General features: G+C 36.3%; 1 protein-coding gene across 1 annotated transcript; it reads left to right on the top strand.

The window, feature by feature from the left end:
- The first annotated feature begins 963 nt into the window (after nt 1-963).
- On the top strand, nt 964-27,253 carry LOC147480458 (uncharacterized). Its single transcript, XM_086578658.1, has 6 exons — nt 964-1,609; nt 1,842-1,952; nt 2,314-2,321; nt 2,369-4,051; nt 26,578-26,866; nt 26,961-27,253. Exons 1-6 carry the CDS (start codon nt 964-966, stop codon nt 27,251-27,253), a joined length of 3,030 nt encoding a protein of 1,009 aa, XP_086434784.1.
- Nucleotides 27,254-27,260: the final 7 nt, after the last annotated feature.

Raw genomic sequence — 27,260 nt, 5'->3', positions numbered from 1 at the left:
ATTGCCCATGTTTAGTTAAGTCTTCATATATGTATAGAGGTGAGATAATATCTGATGCAGACATCTAGTTTAGTCAAGCCCAAGAGTGTCCACGCAATAGGCATCTTCGCCTCTAGTTAATTTAAAAATCTTGTTGAGTATTTTGTAACTGGTTTCACTAGGTTGGTTACTAGCTTGACCTATGGTGTGTCACTACATTTAATGAAGTGAATATTTTTTTCACCACTCTTAAATCCAAAACAAAAGGAAAAGAACAAATAAAAAGAGTATTGTTTAATAAATGTTACTGTCGTAGAATGGGGATTTCGACTGTGTAAACCCCCTCCCCCTTTAATGGATTGGTAAGAAGAAATACCACTTGACTTGGCGGCTATATGTAGATACTTCTTTATCCAATAAAAGATTTAAAAAAAAATGAGAAGTGACATTAACAAGTTTACACTTATCATATGTACTCGAGTTTACATTATCACAAGTTTACACTTAAAGGTTATCACATGTTAGCTCACAGTAGAGGTAGAAGGGACTCTTATTACAATAGTACATGCCCATTGTATATATGTACAAAGGAGACATCTATGGGCTGAATTGCAACTCATCAGCTCCTCCAACCTGCCATGGATGGTCATGGGGGATTTCAATGCCTATCTAAGCTACGGGGATAAAAAAGGTGGTAATGACTTCATCACCGCCATGAATGACTTCCGAGAGTGTATCAGCTACTCTCTTCTGATGGAAGTACCGTACCAAGGTTTTCACCACACCTGGTGGAATAAACAAGTGGGAAGCTTCAAAATCTTGGGTAAATTGGATAGGATTTTCTGCAACGTCCTTTGGGGATCTAAATATCCAGGCTGGCAGTACAAAGTGGCTAACAGACTATGTTCCGACCATATTTCTCCTCTGGTGGGGAGAAGTATAGACATCCCCAAACCGAAAAATATCCCTTTCAAGTTCTTTAATATGTGGTGTGATCATCCCTCCTTCAGAGAACTGGTGCAACAAAGCTGGGAAACTCCAATCATGGGACACTCGATATATATTCTTACTCAAAAGTTGAAGAGATTGAAAAGGGCTCTGAAAACATGGAATAGGGAAGTCTTTGGCAATATTAAGGTGAAGGTTGAGGAAGAAACCAAAATCCTTGAACAGATGCAGGAGCAGTTTGACCAAGGAAACATGTCGGAGGGACTCCACCGCTTTCTCATGGTGGACCAAGAAAATAAGGTGGAGATGTTATTGGAGCAAGAACAGAAATTCTGGAGACAGAAAGCTCGAGCAAAATGGGATAATGACAACGATAGAAGCACCAAATTCTTTCATGCCCAAGCAAATCTGAATAGATGCAGAACTACGATCACTGATATGAAGAATTATGCGGGGGTCGCTATGGACTCTCAAGAAGAAATTGGTTCTTTCCTAGTGGCGCATTACTCAGAGAAATTTAAAAAGGTGGAGCATGATATCGATTGGGATCTTATTGGCTCCATGCCCCAGATTATCACGGAGGCTGACAACGCTTCTCTCTCCACCCAACCTTCAGCAAAAGAAGTAAAATCCGCTGTTTTCCAATTGAATGGAGATAGCTCTCCAGGACCTGATGGTTTCGGTGGGTGCTTCTACCATCATTGTTGGGACATTGTGCAACATGACCTTGTCAGAGCTATACAATACTTTTTCATCAAAGCGCGACTGCCCACGGGTTTTAACGCTAACTTCATAGTGCTAATCCCGAAAGAGAAAAATGCAAACGGTGAACAAATTCAGACCTATCTGCCTCTCTAATTTCATTTATAAAGTGATCACTAAGATTCTTGCCATGAGATTATCTCCGTTTGCAGAAAAGATCATCAGCAAGGAGCAATATGGGTTCATCCCAAACAGGAATTCCCAGCAGGCCATTGGACTAGCTTCCGAATTGATTAATGAGCTTCATACTCCTAGACATGGAGGTAACATCGCCATAAAGATAGATATCTAGCAGGCTTTCGACACTATGGATTGGAACTTTCTTTGGGTGGTGCTACAACAGGTGGGATTCGGTGACAAATGGATTCAATAGTTGAAGGGAGCATTCGCAAGCAATATGTTATCTATTTTGCTCAATGGGGGCCCACAAGGTCACTTTACTGTAGAAAGAGGCCTTAAACAGGGCGACCCTCTCTCTCCCATGCTTTTTGCCCTGGAGGAGGATTGTTTAAGCAGGTCCATCAGCAAACTAATTCAGAATAAAGAGCTCTCACATATGGTGGTCAATACAAAGTACTGTAGCCCCTCACACTTGATGTTTGCTGATGATGTGTTTCTATTCAGCAATGCTAGTATGAAAGGTATCAAGAATCTGGTGAAACTTCTGAATTGATACCAGGACTCCTCAGGGCAGATTATCAATAAGGAAAAATACAAGATATTTCTTAGCCCTATGCCCAATAGAAGAAAGACCCGTATACAGGGGGTGCTGAACATCAATGAGGGTCTTCTGCCGGAGAATTACCTGGGTGTTCCTCTTATCAAGGGAAAAGTTACGAAAGCGGCTCTTGCTCCTTTAGTGGATAAGATCAGAAAGAGAGCGGCAGGTTGGGCGGGAAAAATGCTATCCTTCCAAGGAAAGGTGGTGCTAGCAAAGCATGTCCTCAATAGTATCCCGGTTCACAATTTGGCTATCTACAAATGGCCAAAATCGGTGATAAAGGAATGTGAAAACATCATCAAGAACTTTATCTGGAGTGGCAACCCAGCGGAAAGGAAAGTTATAACGGTTTCTTGGGAGAAATCATGCAAACCAACAGAGGAGGGATGGTTAGGAATAAGGAGGCTCAAAGATATTAATCTTGCGATGTTAATGAAACAAGCTTGGACGCTGCTGTCCGGAGATGGAGACTGGGAAGATTTCATGAAGGGGAAATATACCAACAGAGTTGGTGGATGGTCAAACTACAAAACCTCAACAGTTTGGCCTGGCATCAAATGGGCTCTCAATGAAATGGCATCTCTACATGGTTGGAACGTCGGTAACGGTGAGGCGATTAACATTTGGAGGGAGAAATGGCTGTTGCAAAGGCCCATATGTGACTTTTTTCAGGAGGAAAGGAAAGAAATTGTTAAATTCCAAGCTAGACTCTGTGATTACATACACGAGGATAGATGGTCCTTCTCCAACGAGATGACGCAAGTACTCCATCAGCTGGGCATCGACATCTCTAAGCTACCTCAACCAGACAGTTCCAAAGAAGATTCAAGAGTGTGGATCGCTTCTACAAATGGGCACTTTACAGTGGCAGCGGCATATGAAGGTATCAGGAAAAAAGCTCCGAAATCAGCATGGAGTAAGTTCACTTGGAGCGCCAAAATTCTGCCGAGAACACAGGGTATTGCTTGGAAACTAGCGCAAGGTGCTGCTAGAATGGATGATCAGCTACAAAAAAGGAAGTTTCACCTTGCATCTAGATGTTGTATTTGTCAAAATCAGGAGGAAACTCTGGAGCACGTCCTATTCCATTGCGCCTTTGCTAGGAAGATTTGGAAGTTTGCACAGCAAATCTTTCAAATTCAGCGAGAACTGGAGTCCTTCTTTGATGTGAGGCAGCAGAGCAAGCATTACAGCTCACTCATCTTGGATATGTGGAAAGCTTGCTCCTTGACGATCATGGTCAGTCTTTGGAAAACCAGGAACAAAGCCCTCTATGACGACAAAGTTCCAAGCTACACACAAGTTTGCTTCTTGGTCAGGAGAGCGATTAGAAGAGTGCACCATAAGTCCTCGGGGATTATGGAAAACTCGATGCATGACCTCAAGATTCTAAAGCATTTTCAGCTACAGCTCAAAATTCGCAGGTCCCCAAAAATCTTTGAGTGCTATTGGCTACCTCCTCCTCTGGGTATACTCAAGATAAACACTGACGGATGTTCGAAAGGAAATCTGGGAAGATCGGGGTGGGGATATGTCTTCAGAAACTACAGAGGAGATTTCTTGGGAGCGGCTGCTGGTGGGATGGGTATATCCACTAACTACATGGCAGAAACAATGGCTATTATCCAGGCCATTAAACAGGTGATTGATTTGGGTTAGCGCTATATTTGGGTGGTATGTAATTCTACTTCAGTTGTCGGGCTTTCGAACAACACAACACAACGCGTTGGAGTCAAAGAAATCTGGCAATCTTTGAAAGAAAAAGCGGCATGGATTAATCTCACTCCATCTTGGAGAGAGACTAATCTGGGAGCGGACAGTTGCGCCAGACAGGGGGCTGCGTTAACACTGGGAGACAGTATATGGTGGATTTCTCGACCTTCTTTCATGATTCATCTGGAGAACCATCATACGACTTATTATTGTTTTGTTCACTAGATTTTCATTTATATTGTAGGCTTGTATTTTATTTTTTTTCTCTATTCTGCTACCTTTGATATCATGTAAGCCTTATTCTTTATAATTAATCAATTACCTTTAACAAAAAACAAAAAAAAAGTCCCACATGGGATATGTTAAGCCACGCATAAAATTATATGATTCATGGGGCCTCTCCACTTATCACCAATTGGTTATAAGTTGGATGCCCATTTAAAATATACATTTATTAGTATGCAATCGAAATATAGGGTCACCCTTACACTATATGGTCACCCCTAACGTCGCTAACGTCGCTTTGGGTTGAGTATGGAAGTGAAAAGAAAAGATCGACTATGGACCCAAACCAAATGTGGCGGATATTTATTTTTATTTTATTTTTCTTTCTTTTGGGGGAGGGTAGTATTTGAGACTCGAGTGGTATAAGGCCGATTTTTGTACTTTCGAAGTCCGGGTACAATCAATTATGCAATTACCGTATAAATATCAATTTTGTCTAATTACATATATAATGTGCTTTTGTAAAATGCATATGCAACAAACTTTTATGAGCATGTAACCCTCACCCTTACTTTGTAGAGCGTAGCTAAGTGAAGGCGGGTCCGAACCGCCACTATAAAAGTTTTCTCGAATCGAGGATGTTGGAAGGACCCTAGATCTTTCAGTCCTTGGGTCGCATCAAGAGCTTTATAGTAAGTTAGCTAACATGTTTGGTATAGAAAGATCGAGATGCTTTCGCCGTGTGCTCTACCGGGATGCAAATGGTGCGAGAAAGTACAATTGGAGATGAACCTTTTAGGTAAGGTGTCGGGTTTTATTTGCAATATATTGTTTATGTTTCTATGAATTCAATATCAGAAGCCGCATTTCTACTTGTGAATCTCCATTCTCAACTCGGACAAGGTTATTTCACTTGTATCATGCAGCGAAGTTCACGAAAACCGCAAAAGACCGGACGATTTTAATGGATTTAGGTAGTGATAACAAAGGAAGGTAGTGAAAGAAAGCTCAATTGTTTAAATGTAAAGTTGAATTATTCAAGACTCTGTCTTTGGATCATTCTTCTTCCTAGAGTAGTGGGACAAACCGTTTGATTCATTTTGAATGTCCGAGGTTGTCTCTTGGTAGTTCGTTATGAAATTTCTAATGAAAGTCGAACTTTGAACTACTGCAATTTGAATTTGGCTATGTCATTGGCCATTTTATTCGAAGAATCCATCCAAATATGAGTCATTAAATATTTTGCAGAAGATTGATCATAGGGTTACAGACCGAGGGAAGTGGATTCAACTCTTCTTTTAAGAGGGGGCCTTTAAGCATTGTTGCTTAAGATGGGAAAGATTACTTTGTTATGGATTCCTTTTAATTTTTGTGGTCTAATATAGAATTCCAATATGTTATATTATGAAACTCAGTATATACCGCACTCTGCTAGAATTGTTACTATTTTTTCTCTTTTCTAATGGACACCTCACGCTTAGCACATGCATGTACTGAATCCCCAATCCTTTGCTTGTTGTCAACTGCTTGAGCTTACTCTCTATTTAACCTGCACAGATCTAGGAGAGAGACCAAAAGCTAAAAGTTTACGCTAAGGTTGTGCAAGAGATGGAGGAAATAGAAACCGAAAGTATTCCATTTTGTTTGTTCATGCCGGTCTTTAGCAAACTTATAGGCAGAGGGACTTCGACCAGGAATTGAGAGCAGAAACCGACAAGCAGAAAGGAAGAATGGCTACTTTAGCAAATCAAAAGCGAGCACCTACGACTGAGGGGAATGAAATGTCGACCACATCCGAGTGAGGGGAGAAAATCAACCTAGTTTTGGTTTCTTTTAATTGGTGAAAAGGGAACATGTATGGCTCGGGCTTCGAGCCTTCAAAGGCACATCATTACCTCGTGTGATTATATGGTACTAGAGTTGGTATCCTATAGTGGTAGAGTTGGTATCCGTGAAAATGGGGTGTTTCAGCCGAAGTTTAATGAGGATGAGTTTTAGCTATGTTGGGTCCAGTTTAATATATGAGTCTTACCTTTTTAATTTATGAAAAGGAATTTGAAGTTTGTTTTCTTAGTGCACTCAAAAAATTAATGGAAGTTTTTTTATTTATTATTATTATCTTTTTTTGCAATGTTTGATAGTTTATTGTACATTTTGAAATTTGTTGGGAAAATGGAAATGTAGTACGTAGGCAGGCTGTGTACATTTTGTTACGCAGGTTCGGTTTTTAAGTGGAAGACTGCTACTAGTATTATTATTAAAATAAATATATATATATACCATGGTTTGGCATAAACCATAGTGTTTAGTATAACTATATACCACGTATTATAACACATACACTAATATAAACCACAGTTTCAATAGCTTATATGCCACGGTTCTGTTGACAACCGTGGTATATCATGGGCATACAAACCACAGTTCTTTGAAAAACCGTAGTATTCGTTAAACATATATACCACAGTTTTGCTATTATTATATACCACACCACCTATTGTCACGGTTGCATAACAGTGGTAAATATATTTATACCACATTTAAAAACAGTGGTATAAGTGTCATTCTGTAGTAGTGAATATCCATTTCCTTCATTCTTAAACCATCTCCTAATCCCCGCAACACCTAATAAAGACCTATAGCTCAATTAGGAATAGGTTAGTGTGATAGTAAGTGGCAGATGTGTTTGATCGACTCCGACTTCCTTGTTGTCATTGAGATTTGTAAAAGGTAAAGGTGCAACACACGGAGTAGCTTAAACTTGAGTGGAAAAATCAGAGTGTCAGATCTTGACTATTATTATGAGAACCTACTTAAGGACGCTATCCCAAGTTTCAGAAACGAACCTGCTAGGCATTTCATAGTATTACTCATTGTATACATGTTTATTGTAGATGATTGATTATTATGCATATATTAGCTTAAGTTTCGACTTGATTACTCTATATGCATTGCTAGTGAGAGGTATAGTTAATTTAGAGCATGAATAAGGAAACAATAGTTTTATTTCTTAGTCGTTGTAGTATAGATGAAGTTTGTGAGTACCTTCATTAGAAAACTCTCACGAGGCTATAACTCGTCCACTAGGGAATTCCTAGTGGTTTAAGGCCTTGTTGCATATGGCCAATGCAATCACACTCAGCGAAACGAGAGTAGATAGAACTCCATTTTTGGTCACTTATTCTAATTTCTCATCTTTGCTTGAGAATATTGTTTGGGGGTGGTTTGATAAGAGCCCAAAACTGTAGTTTTAACCCTGTAAGAGTCATACTTTTAGACCAATTACGTGAGTAATAATTAAGAGTTAATACTAATTACGTGTTTATATGTATTTCAGGCTTCAAAGTCCATTATGTGTAGAAATATGCCACTTTAGCGAGATAAAGGAGCAAAGGTCGGTTGTTGAGGAGTTATGTGATTAAATGCCAAGATTCAAGAAGACAAAGCCTTTCTAAAGCCCGGTTAAAAGCTGAAAAGTCGACTCGGGCAGAAACAACACACAAAGTCAGCAGAACTTCCGAAGGCTGTATCATTGGACTCAGACCTCGGAATTGGGCCTACCTTATGTCAAAACGACCGGCTCGGAAAGAGCTTTCCAATGGTCTAAGCCTTGACCTAATCAGAGAAGCAGAAGTGGACGAAAAGTCTGTTGAAGCCAACTGCAGCTGAAGAGGCCTTTTTGGACTGAAAGAATTGGGTTTTGGGCCTGATTCTCTGGCCCAAAACATGGCTCCAAGCCCATGCACGATTTTTGGATCTGAAAGTATAAAAACAAGAGCTTGACTTTTTGTTAATGGTAGATAGTTAGGTTAGAAAATAAAATTAGGTTAGGATAAGAAAAGTAGCCATTAAACCTTAGTTCTAGATCTAGTTTTAGATTAATTAATTAGTTTATTTCTTGAGTATTGAATCATTGTTTTTATTGTTCATTAGATTAATAAGTAGTTGTTATTCATTCAATCATATCTTGTTCTTATTGTTCTATTAGATTTATAAAGTTAATTACTTATTCCATAATGACATGTTCTTATTATTGTTCTTGTGTTGGGAATGGTAGTATAGAAATTTCACATCAAATCATTACTCTCACCATTGTTCCTTTTGGGTTTGATTATTTGAATTCAATTTAAGTCTAGACAGTTAAGAGTGGAACGAATCCTTACTCATTATATTGCATGATTATGTTTTGAGAGTAAGAAGAATTGATTTAAACGTAAGAATGGTAGGATTACGTATTAGTGTTGTTAACATTAATATTTTGGATTCTAGTATTTTTACGGTTATCACTTATCAAACCACCCCCAAACAGCATTTTGCTTGTTCTCAAGCAAAGATGAGAAATTAAAATAAGTGACCAAAAATGAAGTTCTAACTAATCTCGTTTTGCCGAGTGTGATTGCATTGACAATATATAATAAGGCCTTAAACTACTAGGAAATTCCCTAGTGGACGAGTTATAGCCTCATGAGAGTTTTACAGAAAAGATACTCACAAACTTTATTTATACTACAACGACTAAAAAATAAAATTACTGTTTCCTTATTTATTCTCAGATATCTATACATCTCACTAACAATGAATACATAATAATCAATTTGAAACCGAAGCTAATACGTGCATAATAATCAAACATCTACGGATAAACATATATATAATGAACTATGCTATGAAATGCAATAACAGATCCATTTCTGAAACTTTGGAATAGCATCCTTAAGTAGGTCATCACAAATATGTCAAGACAAAAACACTCTGATTTTTCCATTCAAGTTTTGCTCACTCTAGTGTGCAGTGGGCACACTTTTCCTCACAATCTCAATGACGTACAAGGGAGCCGAGATCGATCAAATACATCTGCCACTTACTATCATACCAACATATTCCTAATTGAGCTAGAGGTCTTTATTAGGTATTACGGGGATCAGGTGATGGCTTAAGAAGGAAGAAAATGGATATTCAAAAGGACAAGTCTGAGAAAATAGGGTCTTCATATTATGTAACTAGAGAAAATCTTGTTCTTACTTTCCTTCTACACTTTGTTTCCATCTTTAGCTATTTTTTCTTTTTTCTTTTGGCTTTTGACTTTTGACTCCTTTGATTCTGTTTCTAACTTTTTATTTATTTTTTCTTTTCTTTGGATGGAAACTTTCTTTTCTTTTCTTATCTTATTTGAAACAACTAACAAATTCTTGATTTTTCACAGGTCTTTCTCTTTTCTTTATTCCATTTCATCATACTTCTTAGACTCATTCAAAATTGGGTAGGCTGATTTCCTTTTTATTTTGTTTTTATAAAAGGGTAAAGGATTTGTGGTTTATGAAAAGGCTAAAGAAAGGTTCAGAGGGGCGACTAGGGGAAAATAATTTCATATAGGTTTGAATTTTTGGCTATATCGATCCAAAAATGGCCTAAATTCTCGCTTAGGATATGGTATAGTGATCAAGCAAGTGGGTACGTGTGATTTCTCTATTCGGAATTTACTTCTCTTTTGTGTTATTACTCAAATATTTCACTCATATAAGGCTTTTAGGCTATATTCTCATTGGATTTGTAGAATAAGTAATCTAGCATAGATTTCAGAAACTTACTGCTAATACAAACATAGATGCTCATGCAATATATTTATGGAAATATGCAATGACTATTGCCTACATATTAACCTAAGTTTCTAAAAACTATTCTAATTTAAGAGCTAACGTGAAACTTCTAGACTACTATCATCACAGAAAAAGAAACAATACCAATATTCCTAAGTACATAGTATAAATACTTTTTATTTATATTTTTTAATAATTTTTTTTCTTGAAAACAAGTGCATATTATATATATATATATATATATATATATATATATATATATATATATATATATATATATATATATATATATATATCCTAATAGGTGCCTTTAAATTCGCTGCGTGTTTCTATGCCGCCCCAACAAACAAAAACATGCTTTATCCTCAAAGTATAAAATAAGAAGGATAGAAAATACCATGGAAACGCGTGAAAATTTCAGAGCACCTGCAAAACAAATTTAGAACATACTAATATAGGTAAAGAAAAACAGACGCATCTCCTATATATATGAGTTCCACCCATTATAGAAATAACAAGAATTAAATTGCTTGGGACATAAGCAGACACTAACTAAAAGTAAAACTTACTTTATATCCCGCACTACGCGTTATCCTCCCCTTTTATAAAGAAGTGAGGTTCCTTTTCGTCCTTTCAAGCCATGATAATTTGTAGGCCTCACGCCATTTGGTCGGATGGGGTGTAAGGGGCAACCCAATTAGGTTGTAACCGCCACCCTGGCCAAATCATAACATGAAAAGAGCGTATAATGCAATTGGTAGGTTGCATTATATCAACCCCAACCCAATTCGTGAAATGGGTATAGAACTCAGGAAAGAAACATAACATCATTCGACAAACCAAGACAGGTATAAGAAGGTACTTATGATTCATACTATGGGCTCGTGCTAAACTAGACACTAAAATCTGGGGAAGGTCATATAGCATACGTCCCTCAGCTAGAGCAAGGAAGACATCACAAGTGGCGTTATTCATAGAAGAAAAACGCCATTCCCCTAAAATATTTAGCATGATAAAGAACATAATAGTGCCTAAGTTAAGGGACAGGCTACCAAGGGCTACATTATATTGCCCTTGGTCCTCTACATGAAAAATCCCTGCCCTATAGGTCTCATGGAAATACTTATAGTTGTAGATATACATATTATCAGCCATATAACCACCCCACGAGTTTTGGGCAGTAGGCATAGACAGTCCAATAGCATAGGATAACAAAAACTTGCTTAAATCCATTGTTACATCATCAAAGGTGATAGAGAACACTTGTTCCCCATCTAGTCGGCAAAAGAACTTACAATTATCATAGAAATAAGCAGTAAGTGTAGGAGAATAAGTGTCATCAACACTTACCATTAGAGGCTGCCATCTTGACTGCACAATTAAGTTGTGAAACAAGATCCAATAGGTGTCACTCTCGAGCAATTCTTCAAAGGATTGCTCCGGTATGATTTGAGGAGATTTCATAGCAAACAAATACACTACTGAACTCCTAGAAGTGACTGCAGAAAACCCCAGAAAAAAGAATTAGATGTATGTTAAGGTTAGGGTGCGGGTGCTCAGAATGGCTTATGTCTGAGGGCGGGCGCGCGTTCTATTCTGAGAAAAGGAAAATCTGCGATACTGGAATTTGGGCACGGGCGCGCTCTGTGTTAATGTAAAATAAGGGCGTGCGCGCTTGGAGCAAGCCTTGTGGTATGAATATGAGAGGTGTAGTGTGAAGTATATGGCGTTCCATGTATTTATAGAGCACTAGTTTCTTAAACAAAGGTTCCCAAATTGATAAGGAAAGAGATGGAATAAGAAAAGGGTTGTTAAAACCAAAATAGAAATAGCCGAGAGTAGGCTCACAATAGCAATTCTATATGGTTTTAAATAGCCTATCAAATAGCAATCTTAATGCCTTTAACCTTTGAGGTTGTACCAAACAACAGTAGCTAATTCTAGCTACACCACATTAGCAACATGCTCATATATAAACTATATTCCTTAAACATTGCAATATTAATTAAAAAACATGTGGATATGGTAAAATACAATGCTAAACAAATAATGCCACCCCCAAACAAGTCGGAATGGTGGGATTCATGAAAAATAGATAGCATGCTTGGACAAAAATTAAACCAACTTAAAATTCAAATAACAACCAACTTAATTACATAATCAAATATTAACATCTTAACTAAACAACTCGGAATAAAAAATCTACTAAAATAGGGAAATATTCTTAAAAATAATACAAATGAACTAGCCACAAGAGGAGGAAGGGAGAAGAATATGAAGTTGAGTGATAAAGAATGGAAAGACCAAACACCCCACCCCCAAACAAATTTTTGAAAACATGGTTTAGAAAATTTGTTTTAAAACGTGGGTCTTTTAAAGTCAAATTCCCGAGACTTACTAGACTAATGTTTATAGGATTTTTTTTTTTTTTTTTTTACTTTTTATGAATAAGGTTTAATATAACAGAAAACAAAAAAAGCACTAAGGACGTAAATCACTCCATAGAGAAACACAACTCAAAAACGAGAAAACATGCAAGAGTGGAAAACATGAATTACGTTAAACATGGACTTAGGATTCGGTACTTACAGCCATACACTCCAAAGGGAGGGTCCAATTACCTTAATGGTGCACTCCTATAATATAAGATTGGAATGGAGTACACTGAATAATAAAATGAGTATTTTATAGTCAGATACTCGAGACTTTATCTAAAACATGTATTAACATGTAGTTACCACATATCAACAATTTAAAGAGTTGCGGGTCTGTCCATAAATAATTAACATGGACTGCAAACCCAAACAGAATTAGGCACAAAGATTTTCTATGACATGGCGTAGTGGAATGAAAGTGAATACAGATAGATCTAGAACCTAACCTAGCATGCAATTTCTTCTTTTTTCTCTAACGAAAGGGTTGCCAAGTGAATGATCGTGAAAAAATGGATGGTTGTGGAAGATATGTGGGATATAGATAAGTTTTAGAAGGGAGGAATGGAAAAAATGAGAATGTGGATTTAGCACAAAACTCATTGGTGGCTTGGGTTGGTATAATCACACATCTAAAAATGAAAGGTGGCTTGTCCTTGGGTAGTATTTTCTTACTAGGAGGGTTTAGAAAATTATGAAGCACATGAGAAGCAAGAGGGTCAAGTGCAAACTGAAGGTTCCTTTGAAAAGGTGGAGGGTAGGGAACATTTGTGATGGAAGGTGAATGAGTGACATGAAGATGTGAGGTGGGTGAATGGTGCATAGCTAGTGTTCTTATTTCTATATCATTAGAGGCCTTGAGATATGCTATACATTCCTCAATAGGTGGGTCAAAAGAATCACTGGGATAGAGGGTGAAAAATTCATCTTCCGTCATAACGTCAAGGGATGAATGGATGTTGATAGGGGGGACTCGCGAGGTGGCAAAGAAGATTTTCAAAAGAGTCAAAGGAAATCTTCCTCGATTTCATCTACGTCCAGGGAGACATCGTCGAAGTTGGAACTTCTGAAGGAAAGGAATTGGTGCATCTGGTTCTCAGGAAACGTATTGTTGAAATAATCTTGAGCTAAGCTCTCGATCATGCTAACTTCTCCATCGATAGTCGTATCTGGTAACTGTTTCATCATTTTGAAAACATTCACCTCACGAAAAGGTGTCCAAAGGACATGGACATCGAACAATCACGATAGTTTATGAGCGCGTTGGCGGTTGCCAAGAAGGGAAGCCCTAAGATGATAGGAACAAAGTCGTTAGCGGCTTTTGTGTCAAGGATAACAAAGTCGGCTGGGTAGTAAAAATCTTGAACTTTAACAAACACGTTTTCAAAAACACCCTTAAGATACTTAATAAAAAATGGTCAACTAATTGCAACTTCATTTTAGTTTGTTGCATCTCTTGTAGACCTATTTGTTTATATAGATAATAAAGGAGTAAGTTAACATTCGCCCCCAGGTCTAATAGAGCAGTTGTCATGTGGGTATCCCCTAAGGTGCATTGTATAGTTGGACGACTAGGGTCCTTGTACTTAACAATTCTATTATGTTCAGATAGAGTGGGAAACTGTTCAGTTAAAAATGCATATTTTGGAATGTTAGTTTTCCGCCTAGTAATGCACAATTCATTTAAAAACTTAGCATATTGTGGTAATTTTTTAATAGCTTCAAGAAAAGGTAGGTTTATCATTAGATTTTTAAAAACTTCATTAATCTCATCAAAATTTGTATCCTTATTTAACATGGCTAGTCTATGGGGAAATGGTGGTTTCTCTCTATATTTAGCATATGGGTCAATAGGATTTTTAACCTTGGCCATTTTTTTTTGGGTTGTGGATTTAACAGGGACTTCTATAGGAGTAGGATCTTCAGTTTCTATATTGGTATCTAGTAAATTTTCATTTTCAATGACCACTGGTGGTGTATCAACGGGCATAGTGACGGCGTTATCAACCACTCTACCAGAACGGAAGAGTGGTGATGACATTTAACTCACCTACGTTTAAATTTCCGTTACTAGTATTATCGGTTACTTCAAAGGTTGTGTTTGGCGTTTTAGGATTAGTTATAGCTTGACCTGGAAACACCCCTTTTGGTTGGGCTTTCTCTTGGGTTAAGTGATGTATGGATTGTTGAATGGGTTGTAGAATATGTTGTTGAGCTTGCATGTAGGCATCGAAACGATCCAGTTGTGAAGGTGTAGTGGCCACAGGTGGTGTGACAGGAACTATCTCACGTTGATTATTAATGGGTGGGTTGTGTCACACCCCAAATTTCCAGACAATATTTAAAGCAATTATATTCAATTATCTGGAAACCCGGGGTGAAACAAAACCTAAAACCCTATTATCAAACACGATATATACAAAACTGAAATCAAAAGAAAACTAAAAGGAAAAATCCTTAAATCACATTATTAAACTACAAAGAAACTAACCAACTCTATTACATTTGTCTCAAAACAAAACCGTACCCTTCAGAAAATCTTAAACCAGAAGACTTCAAGAGCAACTCCAAATCAAGTGTCCTTATCCACTGCACTGCACCGTCTATGTTCTCAAGAACACACCCACGTTGCAAAACAAAGCAAACATGGGTCAGCAAATTGAATTTCATGGTATGAGTAGACTAACAACAAAATATATAATAATCTTTCAAATTAATAAATATAACATTACCAACCATTTCAACTTGGAAGACGTATAGTTTCTTCCCAAGTAAGATTTCACCCCCAATATACAAATTCCAAGAATCTCATATAACAGTACTCATCATTCCCACTTTCCAAAATAACTTACAACATAAATACCACTTACATTCCATTTATTTAATGCACATATGATAACCTAATTAAATATGAGTTTGGTATACCTTACCTTTAAGCCAACACGTCGTCTTAGGGTAGGATATTTATGTCCCTGCAGAAAAGATTAATAGATCCTACCATCCTGCAAAATAGAGTTAGACATCACAATAAAATGATTTATCTCAGCCAGTCAAATTTCCATTCATAACCAAACTTCATTTAAGACATTTAAGTCTAATTGATAAAACCTGGTTCGTCCCGCATATTCGAGGAATACCACTTATCATAATACCTATATCAAGGGTAGTTATTCATATGATATCATTATGTCATAAAGTTTCTACGTGCATAACCATAGAACTTAGACTATCACAAGTCATTAATATTTTCATAATAACATATCAAGTTATAGTCATGTCGCAGTCACATAGAAATCACAATCATTTACTAATATTATTCACTGTCACACTTCACATTCATAACATCACACAATTCATATACTTTTACTTAAAAACCACTCGTCTACTTATGAGAACGGAGAAATATCACACCCAAGGAGTACATTCATCCCTTGTGAGTATCAACTCATATAAACCACGTATATATTTCTCATAAGAAATCATATACATCATAAGCAATAACTCCATCACACGTAAAATCAATATTTTTACTTTGCTTATTAATTATCTTGTTGACTCATTTATTCAATGACACAACCCAACCTTTAGTTCATACTCCACGATTTGTACTACACACATTTGCTAAATCACACATATCCGTGTGCCTCACTCACACCAAGTACCACTATAAGACATATGTCCCAAGCGGGATATCGCCTCTAGGAACATACTTTCATCTTGTAAACTCGTAATTTGTGAGTCACAGCCATCACTGGGCTCTCCATACACATAATCACAAAGCCTCCTTTGGGCATAACAAAATATCAGGTCATTCATGGCACATTCAATGAATACCTTGGGTCATTCCTGCCATATTCAAGGAATACCCATAATAATACTAACAGATCATTCATGGCACATTCAATGAATACCTTAGGTCATTCCTGCCACATTTAAGGAATACCTATCATAACACTAACAGGTTATTCATGACACATTCAATGAATACCTTGGGTCATTCCCGCCACATTCAAGGAATACCCACCTACATTCTCGTACATTGAAGGAATACAGCCCATCCGCAAAGCGAATGCCTTAGTTCCTCTCTAAGGCGGCTTTTCACATGACATCATTAGTCATAAACATTTCTTTTCGTCACAGAGGCGTGCACGTGGAGAGATCTAAAGATGTGGGCAACACATTAAATTTTCACTTGACATTTTTATACAGGATTTTTAACACTCAAGAGTTCTCATTTATTATAATATTTTCATTACAAAACAAACACCGTCTCAAACAATAAAATAATTACTAAATATTCCAAACACAATAACTAATCAACTCACCTCATTATCAATTATATAAATCATAAATATCAAAAGGTTCAATCAGGAATAACGCATTAGTTAAATATCTCGTGAATACATTTTAAACAACCACAATCATGTACACAATTAAGTACTAACATTGTGCACATGTAGTTATCACAAAAACTAATATATAATATATAATATAGTGTAGTGGCTGCACTTTTGCTCAAAGCTGCCTACGTATCCAAATCTTTTAAGATTGGAATCAAGCCTTTGTAGTTCTTATCAGTCATATAGTCAAAATCAAAGTCCATCAATGCCAAATATATATTATTGCATAATACCACGCCAAATCTTTATTAGATAATTACAAACATGTTTATACAAGTTTCGACAATATCCTATTATTGGATTTGTCCACAAAATTCAATATGTCAAAAGTCTAAAAAGTCAACATTCAAAAAGTCAATGGTCAACAGTCAAAGTCGACAGTCAACATATCATTTTCATGGTCAACAGACTAATGGTCAGCCATGGTTCATGGCTAAGGTCATAGTTCATGTCACGGCTAAGGTAAAGGTGCATGGCTCATGGGCTCATGACTAAGGTCATGGTTAAGGTTATGGTTTGGACCCAACTAGAAATATCTAAAAGAAACAGATCCACTTAAAACAATAATGAACCAGCCCACCAAAAACTAAAAGAAAACCGGCCCATGTAAACAAAATTAGAACTCGCCCCAACAAAAAATAGAACCGGCCCAAACTTAAAAGAAACAAAAGTTAAACACTTTGGCCCAAGCCCAACTAAGAGGAACATGATCTCTTCTTCTTCCTCACGCGCATCAGCAGCTCTCCTCCGCGAATTCCGGACACCACCAACTCCTCTATACCACCCCTCATCCCAGCGGTTTGACTCCTCCCTAAAAACCCAGTATGCCGATACCATCCAATTTAAATTCTATCACTCCTCTAAAATCGCGTTTTGACGCCATTAATGGACATTCAAGCTTCAACAGCACCTCCCCACTCTCCAGCCCTCAATCACTCACTATAACCAACCATTCATCCATCAAAACAACCTACCATATAGACTACATTGACAACCCTTTCCCCAAACCCAATCTGGACCGCCATTAACACTCCTTCAGAGCTTCGCCAACCCCCACTCTACAGCACTCAAACATCCCACTAACACCAATCATAATCTAACCAACACAACAACAATTCCACAGATATAATAAACATTATAATGGTTCAGATAAAATAGATAATATATTGGACGATTTCTCTGGCGCATAGATACAGACGATTACTCTAGCTTGCGCCGCCATTAACGACTTCTTCCAAGTTCCAACAGTTAAATTCAGAGTTTCAATGATTTAGTAAATAACTATACTAACATCTAACTAGTCCAAAAATTTGATAGGATGAGAAAAATAACGACATAGGAAAAAGTAGAAAAACTGAGCGAGAACAAAAACTCTGACAGTAAAGCTTTTGTGAAATAGAGTGAAAAATATAACTACTCACCTCTGTTGTGTTTACGAGTGGCGTGAAGAAATAAAAACTTGAGAACGAAAAACGGCACTTAACAATCGTCAGAAAACAATCATAATAACCTTTGTCATTCTCTTTTTTTTCCACTCTGTGTAAAACTCTCTCTTTCCCTGTTTAAAACTCTCCGTGTCAACTCCTATGTAAACACATTTTTTTTCTTCAAAAACCCCTTCCAATAGAGAATAGGGTTTATCCTCTTTACCTTATCTCTTACTAATATTTATCCTTTTATTTTATTTTATCTCTTATTATTATTATTATTATTTATTGTACTAGGAAAATATTAAATAAAAACACGGGGTGTTATAGGTCGTGATAATTGTTATAAACCGGGACGATACTTCTATTATTATTATAATTACCTAGTCCTTGTCCTTGTCGTGGTGGAGCTGGGTTATAGTTGTTTGGTGGCATAATATTATGATTATTAAACCCCGGAGGTGTAATTGGTTGATTATTTCGCCAACTGACGTTGGGGTTTTGTCTCCAAGGTGTGTTAGGAATATGAAGGCTATTTAACAAGCAAACATTATCCGGTTGTGCGGGTGGTTGTTCATAGACAAGAGGACAATAGGAGTCGGTATGCTCAAGACTAAAATAGAAATTATATGGAAGAGAATTGATGTTCATGACAAGAGTAGGCTTATTTTGAATAGAAATGGCTACTACCTTTTTCGTGATGGATTAGATTTGTATTCTAAGCTCGGGATCAGATTTAACCTTAAACATACTGGTAGCCTTGGCTGTGGAAAAAGAAGAAGTAGCAGAGCGGGGGATGTCGTTACCCTCCTCCAGTTATTATTACGCTTGAATTGATCTTCTAAAAACCTATAAGCCTCTGAGGCTCCTTTACTAAGGAAACTACTCCCATTCATTATATCAAGAACCTCCTTATAATGATGTGAAAGCCCCTTGAAAAAGGCACGAACAAGCGTGTCTTTCGCAAGGTTATGATGTGCACACTATATAAGAAGATCAGTGTACCTGTTCTAGGTTTCTGAAAAGGATTCATGAGGGTTCTGGTAGAAGAAATGAATCTTTTGAATCATTTCATCTGCCTTCAGTGATGGGTAAAATTGTTCCATGAACAATTGAACACGTTTGGCCCATGAGTCCACGGAATTAGGCATTTGGGTAGTTAACCAAGATGTCGCCTTATTGGCTAGTGTGAAAGGAAACAGCCTGAGTTTAATTTGTTCAGAACCTACATTAGTATGATGGAATATAGTGAGAACTTGTTCTATCTTACGCATATGTTGATAAGGCTTTTCGTGGTCTAAACCATGAAAAATGGGTAACAAATTAAAAATATTCGGGGGAATTCGAAAATCCCCCACTGGATCTGCAAGAACGATGCATGACTTAGGGCCATCGTTTAGGGCTTTATAAAAATCAGAGAAAGAGGAGTCTTTGCTTCTTCAACCATTAATGCAGGTGTAGTGTGTGATATTTTACATAGGCGTGTGCGTTGATGTTTACTATAGATAACGTTAGATGGTTTTCTCTTCTCGGACCTTATTCTTATGCAAGGCTAAGTCCAATAAGAAAGAAGCCCAACAGCAGTCAAACAAAACCTGATATACTATAATTAAAACTCCTCCGACAGAAGAAACGAGGACTAAAGAAAGGAGAACCTGGATGCCTCCTTGCTACACTTCTGAATTGCATCTTTAATACGAACCTACTTGTCCTGTGGATGCTTGGAACACTAAAGAAACAAGAATTCCCAATGAAAAGAGGACCTGTAACTAACCTGTGTATATTGAGCTTTCTTCAGAGGAGCTTTCTTAATGGGCTGGGCCTGAAAATTAGAAAGAACACGAAATTTGCTTACTGGAAGGAAGGGCGCGTGCATGCTCAAGTTTAGTGTAAATAAGGGCACGGACGCACTCCGAGTTACAACTTTGAAAATTTTCAGTAGACTTCCAAGAGCAAAATTATGTTTTTTCAAGAAACAGAACATATAGTCAGATTCAAACCAAAGGGTGGGTGGGTGAATTTGGGCAATTGTAGAATTGAAAACTAAGATAATTTAATTCTAAACACAACTAAGATGGCAGCGACACCATTTGAGAAAAGTAAATTAATAGTCGTTTACCCTATCTTAACTGATTTATGCTAGGAAGAAGTAAAGCTATAAATTATACTCGTTTGATCAAAGTTTCTATTCTTAATTATCATGAAATAAAACTAGAGTAAGAATTTGTTCCAGTTCTAGTTGTTTAGAAAATAACTAATTTACTTAATGATGAACAATTAAACAATACGAGAGTAATTATTCTAAATATAACTAATATTATGAAAATTATGATTTGATGTATTCTAAATTGAACTATGAAAATTAAATAAAGATGTGAATATGATGAAGGAATTAGGGAGATTTGAAATCCACCTTGATTAATCCCTAACATGCTAGTATAGATTTGTTGCAACCCTAATCTTTATGTTTTCACACAAGGTTCAACATAAAGGCTAGGTATTTTTATTCCTAATTATTCATGGCATCTCTAACCAACTAATAATTATCATGAGAGGAATTTGAAACTCATTCTTCATGGTGAATGAACTACCCTCTAGAATTGAAACTCTTAAATACAACTATTTTATACTAACACATCAAGTCTTCATTAAAGCTTCAATCAAACCCCTCTAATGGAGGTTTAGCTATGGATTATTAGACCATCATGAAATAAATAATAAGAAGAAGAAGACATAATGAAAGAACTATTTTATTAAAAATAACTTGAATTGAATTAATGGTGGCTAGGCTAATAAAACATAAACTAGGTTTTAACTAAAGAGAGAAGCTAAGAGACAAGAGGTAGGAGAGAGTTATAGTTTTGCCATAGTCCTCTTTATATAGGAGAGGGCTAGGTTTACAATTTCATGCATGGGCTTTGGAGCTATATTTTGGGCCACTAAATCAAGCCCAAAACCTAATTATTTAAGTCCAAAAAGGGTTTCTTTGTTGGAAATTAATGCAACAGCTCTTTTCATCCACTTTTACCTTTTTATTAGATCAAGGCCTAGACTATTAGAAATCTCTTCCCGAGCCAATCATTTTGACATATAATAGACCCCATTCCGAGGTCTGAGTCCAAAGATACGGCCTGTGGAAGTTATGTTGACTTTTATGCTCTATTTTTTCCCGCATTGACTTTGACTTTTCAGCTTTTACTGGGCTTTAAAAAAGACTTTTTCTCCTTGAAACTTGGGCTTTAACCATAGATTCAAATTTATGGCTATATAGTTTGATTTTCTCTCTTTCTTAAAAGATTTCTCTTTTTGTTTGGGTACTTCTTAGTAACCAACCTTTGCTCCTTTCTCTTGCAAAAGTGTAATATTTCTTCACATAATTGATTCAAAGATCTGAAATACACAAAAGTACGTAAACAGTATTAACTCTTATTTATTATAAATATAATTGGTCTATATGTAATATTATTAAGGGGTTAAAACTACAGTTTTGGGCTCTTATCAGAGACTAATTTTCCAGATACTGGAACATCCAATACTAATGGCCTTAGGTTGGTCACTCGAGATTATGCAGGCAATCACAATATCAAACCTTCAAACTGTTGACTATTGGTAGGGATTATTTTTTGTGTTATAACTTATAACGTTAGAGTATAAAAAAAAAACACATGTTATGTGTGTATATGTTTCTTCCTATTGTTGTAGTGCTGTTACAAAGTTACAAATACCCAAGTCATGGAAAACTCTGAAAGAGCCGGCCATATGGCCGGGTCGAAAACCTTGTCCATATACTAAAGCAGAGACTTCTAAAAAAGATTTTTCTCTCTCCTATGTGGCACTCTAATATGAGAGACAATATTTTCTCTCTCCTATGTGGCACTATAATATGAAAGATAGTCTTTTCTAATAGCCTATAATCCCACATACATGGAACCTCTTTGGAGAGTTTGAGTGTATTTTTAATTCTTATATTTAGAGAGTTTGAGTGTATTTCCAATTCTTATATATTTGTATTCTTATATATATCAAATAAAAAAAATTGCTAAAAAATAGGTGATTTGTAGAAGGTAATTTCCTATTATGAATCAGACACTTGTAGTGTTCCAATTCTTATATATTTAATCAAATAAAAAAAATTGCTAAAAAATATGTGATTTGTAGAAGCAAATTCTCTATTACAAATCATACACTTTTAGTATCTATGATAAAGCACCGACTTATTTCGAATATATCCTTAACGCGGCTTCAAAAACATTATATATTCTTCAGTTAATAACTTATTATAGAGTGTAAAATCAGCTTCCGATGTTCCCCACATTCTCTAAGGATTATGCATGTGAGACATACTGAATAAGAACACTCAAAATGTTATTCGTATAACCCCTTCATATACCTGGAATTTGTATTTGTTGTTGGTTATTAAACTCTTAAGAAGTAAACCAATATACTTCCCGAGGAAGTGTCTGAATACCCATCACACACTCTCACATTTTTAACATATGCACTTTTCTTCCTTTTCGTGTTTTTTTCTTGGATCTCATTTTGATTTTCAAACACATGCAGGCTACAATATGATAATACATATTGAAAGTCTAGACCTATAAAAAGAACATCGACTTATTATGAAGGGGTGCTTTTATTTACACATTTGATTTATGCTTCTTTATATGACATTGTTTCTTTAGACAATCTAATGATATATCTAATAATCATCCAAACACAACCTCTTACATACATACACTCGAACACTCGATTCAGAAAAGGCCAAAGTTAACAGGATATCAAATGCCAAGGTGGAAACTCTCCCAAGTTCTTTCTCGTTAATGTAGAGAATTGTGCTTCTATCGGTTTAAGAACACTAAGAGAGGATCGGACGATCACCGATAGTCATATTTGAAAGACAGGTAGATGTAATGCATGGTTATGCATGTGATGTTGTTTTTCTATTCAATGTATATAGAGCAATAGAGTACGTTTATATGTGAATCCATAGAGCTTTTTCTATCACAATAAGAGCTGACTATATATAACAATCTAGATTTTGTATCCGGATATCACCGGGAAACACAAATGAACTCAAAATTAAAATTGTATTTGGCACTTGGGACGGTTTCCTTTAGGGCCCAAATGGTAAGCAAAACCTTAAGTATATGTACTTAACTAATTTCATTTATAAACAATACATTGGATTTCTTTGAACTGAATATATACAACCTTCTTACATTTTATTTTAGTTCTTGGAACAGAAATTGGAACTGACTTTTATAACAAATAAAAGATACGGTGAGTGAAATCACTTCATTTAGGAGCGAAGATTAAATTAACTGATCGAGGTGGCTGTCTTTGGCTTCTTAAGTTTTGTTATTTTTTTCCTGAGTACAGGAAGATGGGATAGTGCTAAAAATAAATTTTCAAAATTTGTGCTCATTCTGAGTGTAGGAAGATATGATAATGTTAAACGATATGGGTCAGGATGCGTATAGAATGTCCATATCATGGAGTAGGATCCTGCCAAGTATGTTTCACCTCTTTAACTTCATAAATGGGTGTGCTTATAGAATGTCTATATCATTATATGGAGTAGGATTTTGCTAAGTTGTATAATAATATGATGTCCTATATGAGCTACTCTTGGTATTGCATAAAAAGCTATTATTGAATTTACATTGTGATGAGCATTTCAAAGCGATGGAAGGAAGTACAGTTGAACTTGCAATAGCTCCATAACCTTTATTCGATACGCAACAAACTTTGGTTACAAAGAGAGCCACAACTAAATATTTTTTGGTTGTAGGAATTTTAATAATTTTGGAGTAAAATATATCTAAGCTTAAAAATTCTTACGAGTGTTCTACTAATAATTGATGGATGATAATTCTTTGGTCCAAAACAGTGAAGAGTGTTTGTGTGAATTATTGTTATACTTATTTTTGTGGCACTTTATTAATACAATCAAACTTAATCCTTGCAACATTAGTGCAATATTGGAAAAAATTTGTGGTACTATTTCTTCATCCGAACTTTGTTTTGCAATGTGCTTGTAGAAACATTAAGAATAGATAAATCTACTATAAAAATAAGAAAAAATGTGGAATAAGATGGAATATTTGAGCATTCTCTTATAAGTTCAAGGTGTGTGTTAGAAGTTTCAAGTTTGGAAAGGGAATGTTATTTGAAAAGCATACTCTTTTTCCATCCATTTGATTATTAGATTGTTCAAATATGAAAATTAATGGTCATTACTCATTTTAGCCACCCAATCTTACATTAACACTTTGACATGTTCACATTGACGAAATACATAGAACGACATGATCTTCTCTGTTATTCATGTTGAAATTGAATAAATATATTTTGCATGTATACAAATAATCACCTAGAAAAAGAGAAAATAGTTAGGGGAGTATTCTAATTAAGTAGGTGAACACATTTTCTTGAATGAGATTTTTTTTTTGTATTTATCAATTCTTCGTAGAACACGTTCATGTGATAAATCTTTTCAAGTAGGAGTAGTGTATTCTTTGAAGATACGGAAACAAGCAATCTGTTTTAGCGATTTGATAGATATTTTAGTGATTTATACACATTAGAACGTAAGCCGAGCGGTGATGATTTACCGCTAAATCACCATAAATCGAAGAAAACTATTATACAAACTATATCGAGTTTAAGATAATTCCATTTAAAAATTAGGGATTAATATCCTAAACCACAAAGTGAAGAGGCTATCTCAATTTGATGCCTTAGTTTTCAAGTATTTATACACCATAATCGCTACTCATTAACGTATTTCAGTTGATTTTCAATAAAAATATATTCTGATTCCAAAATTTGTGTAAGACATTTTGTAAAGCCTTTTCAGCACACAAAATATTTAATAGATATCGCCCGAGTCCAAAATCTAGTACCTAGCTAAATTTGTAGTCTTGTCTAGCTGGCGCTAAAAATAATTTCTGGGAGACGGACGACATAAATTCTATTATTTGTACTGTTCATGGTTACTGTTCAATAGTCTGCTGTCCGCTCATCGAATAGTGACAGACGATAGAAAGTTTGTCGTTTGTCCACCAATTTTGATTCACAAAATGCTAAAAAAAAACCCTCATATTAGACTAGTTTTTGATGTTTTGGCAAGCCAAATTTGGTGGCAAGCTAAAAAGTCTAAAAATCCTATATGGCACTCTTTTAGCATCCCATTTTAGCAGCTCTCCATTGGACTTGAGCTCTTAAACTTGACTGGTAAAACGGTACCATGTAGGAAATTTAGCAATTTAAGTAGGCAAGTCAAATTTGAGATGCGAAAAACTCAAAAACAGTTCCAATGGAAGAAAAAAACTTTGGAGTGCCAAATTGATACAGACGGCAGAAATTTAATACACGAACGACATAAATTGTGTCATCCGTCTCCCGAAACATAGTTTTGGCAACTGCTAAACAAGGCTACAATAATTTGGCTGAGTTTATCACACCAGTCAAATTTAAGACCCTCCTAGCATCCCCATTAGAATGGTTCATTTGGTGTTTGGGGTGCTATATGGCCTTTAGCATCCCATATAGCAACCCCATTGGACTTGCTTTGCTCTAATAGAACTCAGACAATATGTTCCATTAGTTATGATGGCGGCATCCAAATGAGGAATACATTGCTGTGAATTTGTTGGTAATTGCGATGTTTATTGCATTGCACATGTTATACTCAAGGAGTATCAAATATTCAAATGAATCAATTTCACTCGGCTTCTCAGTTATGATACTTGCTCTTATTTTGGGAATTCCCATGTTCATGTACAAAATGTGAAATGTTTAGATAACGGGAGAAATTACGCGGAAGTTATCAAAAGAAGGAACATAATTTCGACACATTATCAATTTCACTCGGTTTCTGAGTTCTCAACGTGGTACTCACTCTAATTATATATGGTACTTCCCATGTGAAATACACGTAGCCTAAGCTGAAATTAGATAGAAAAGTATAAACATCAGCAAACCCCTTGCAGAGGAGATTAATGGTTGAAATTGAAATTAAATTGGATAACCACCTACTAAGATGAATAGGGATGGTATCAACGGTTAAACTTAAACCTCACTTAAAGTCTTAAACTTCCTTGATTAAATTGGAAATGTAGATTCTAAAATCCTTTAGTAGCACATCTTGTTGAGTTACATGTCAAAATCGTAGGACAGAACGAGGTTATATAATGTAAACGAAAGCTAGTTATTCTCCACCACTTCATCAAGGAAAATGGTTGCCATCATGAGTGCTTCTTCTATTTCATTACAATGCATATTCTCTGTTTTCATGTTCCTAAACTTGTAACAAATTCAGCAGCAACCACTACTGGCTTCACTATGAAACTGGTTCACTGGGATTTGTAGGAGTCACCATTCTATGTCAAAGATCTCACTAAGGAGCAAAGGCTGGAGGGAGTTCTGCATCAGAATGATGCGAGAATAAACTACCTGGCTGCAATTATAAAAGCTGTGAATCAGTCCTGGGAGGTTGCTCCCGAGGTGATACGTTCACAAATAGATTACCAGGGGTTTCACTATACAGCCAAAGTTGGCCTCGACACTATTGATAATCCACCACCCCAACCAAATTACCAGAACTACTACCTGATTGTTGACACTGGTAGCAGCTTTATATGGACTCAGTGTGAAAACTGTAAAGAGTGCTTCCTTCAAACTGACCCCTTGTTCCCTGCTTCTCGATCACAAACTTACCAGTCTCTGCTTTGTGACGATAACAACCAATGTAGCAAAGACAACTGCAACGATGGCAAATGCACACTCAGCGGGATATTTGGGTGGACCATCAACAGAAGGTGTCCTTGGCAGTGATAGATTCACATTTGAGTCCGGAGATGAGAATGGTGTAACTGAAAGTGTTTATGGTTTAGTATGTGGGTGTGGAATAAAACAGTTCAACTTCAACTTTCTGGGAAACCCAAGCAAAGTAGCTGGGATGATTGGCATGGAACCTGGACCTGAAGCCTTGATTAGCCAACTAGGTGATTGGGGCTCAAGGCCGCTTCTCACTCTGCGTACCTAAGTACCTT

This window comes from Coptis chinensis, chromosome 8 (assembly GCF_015680905.1).
Source record: "Coptis chinensis isolate HL-2020 chromosome 8, ASM1568090v1, whole genome shotgun sequence".
NCBI lineage: Eukaryota > Viridiplantae > Streptophyta > Magnoliopsida > Ranunculales > Ranunculaceae > Coptis > Coptis chinensis.
This window is presented reverse-complemented; position numbering and strand designations above follow the sequence as displayed.

Excerpts from the sequence above, each read along its gene's own strand:
- LOC147480458 (XM_086578658.1), top strand. The coding sequence starts at position 964 with ATGTGGTGTGATCATCCCTCCTTCAGAGAACTGGTGCAACAAAGCTGG. Across the intron at positions 1,610-1,841 it reads TCCAGGACCTGATGGTTTCG|AAAAGATCATCAGCAAGGAG; the intron begins GTGGGTGCTTCT and ends CTCCGTTTGCAG. Across the intron at positions 4,052-26,577 it reads TTATCCAGGCCATTAAACAG|GAGTCACCATTCTATGTCAA; the intron begins GTGATTGATTTG and ends TGGGATTTGTAG.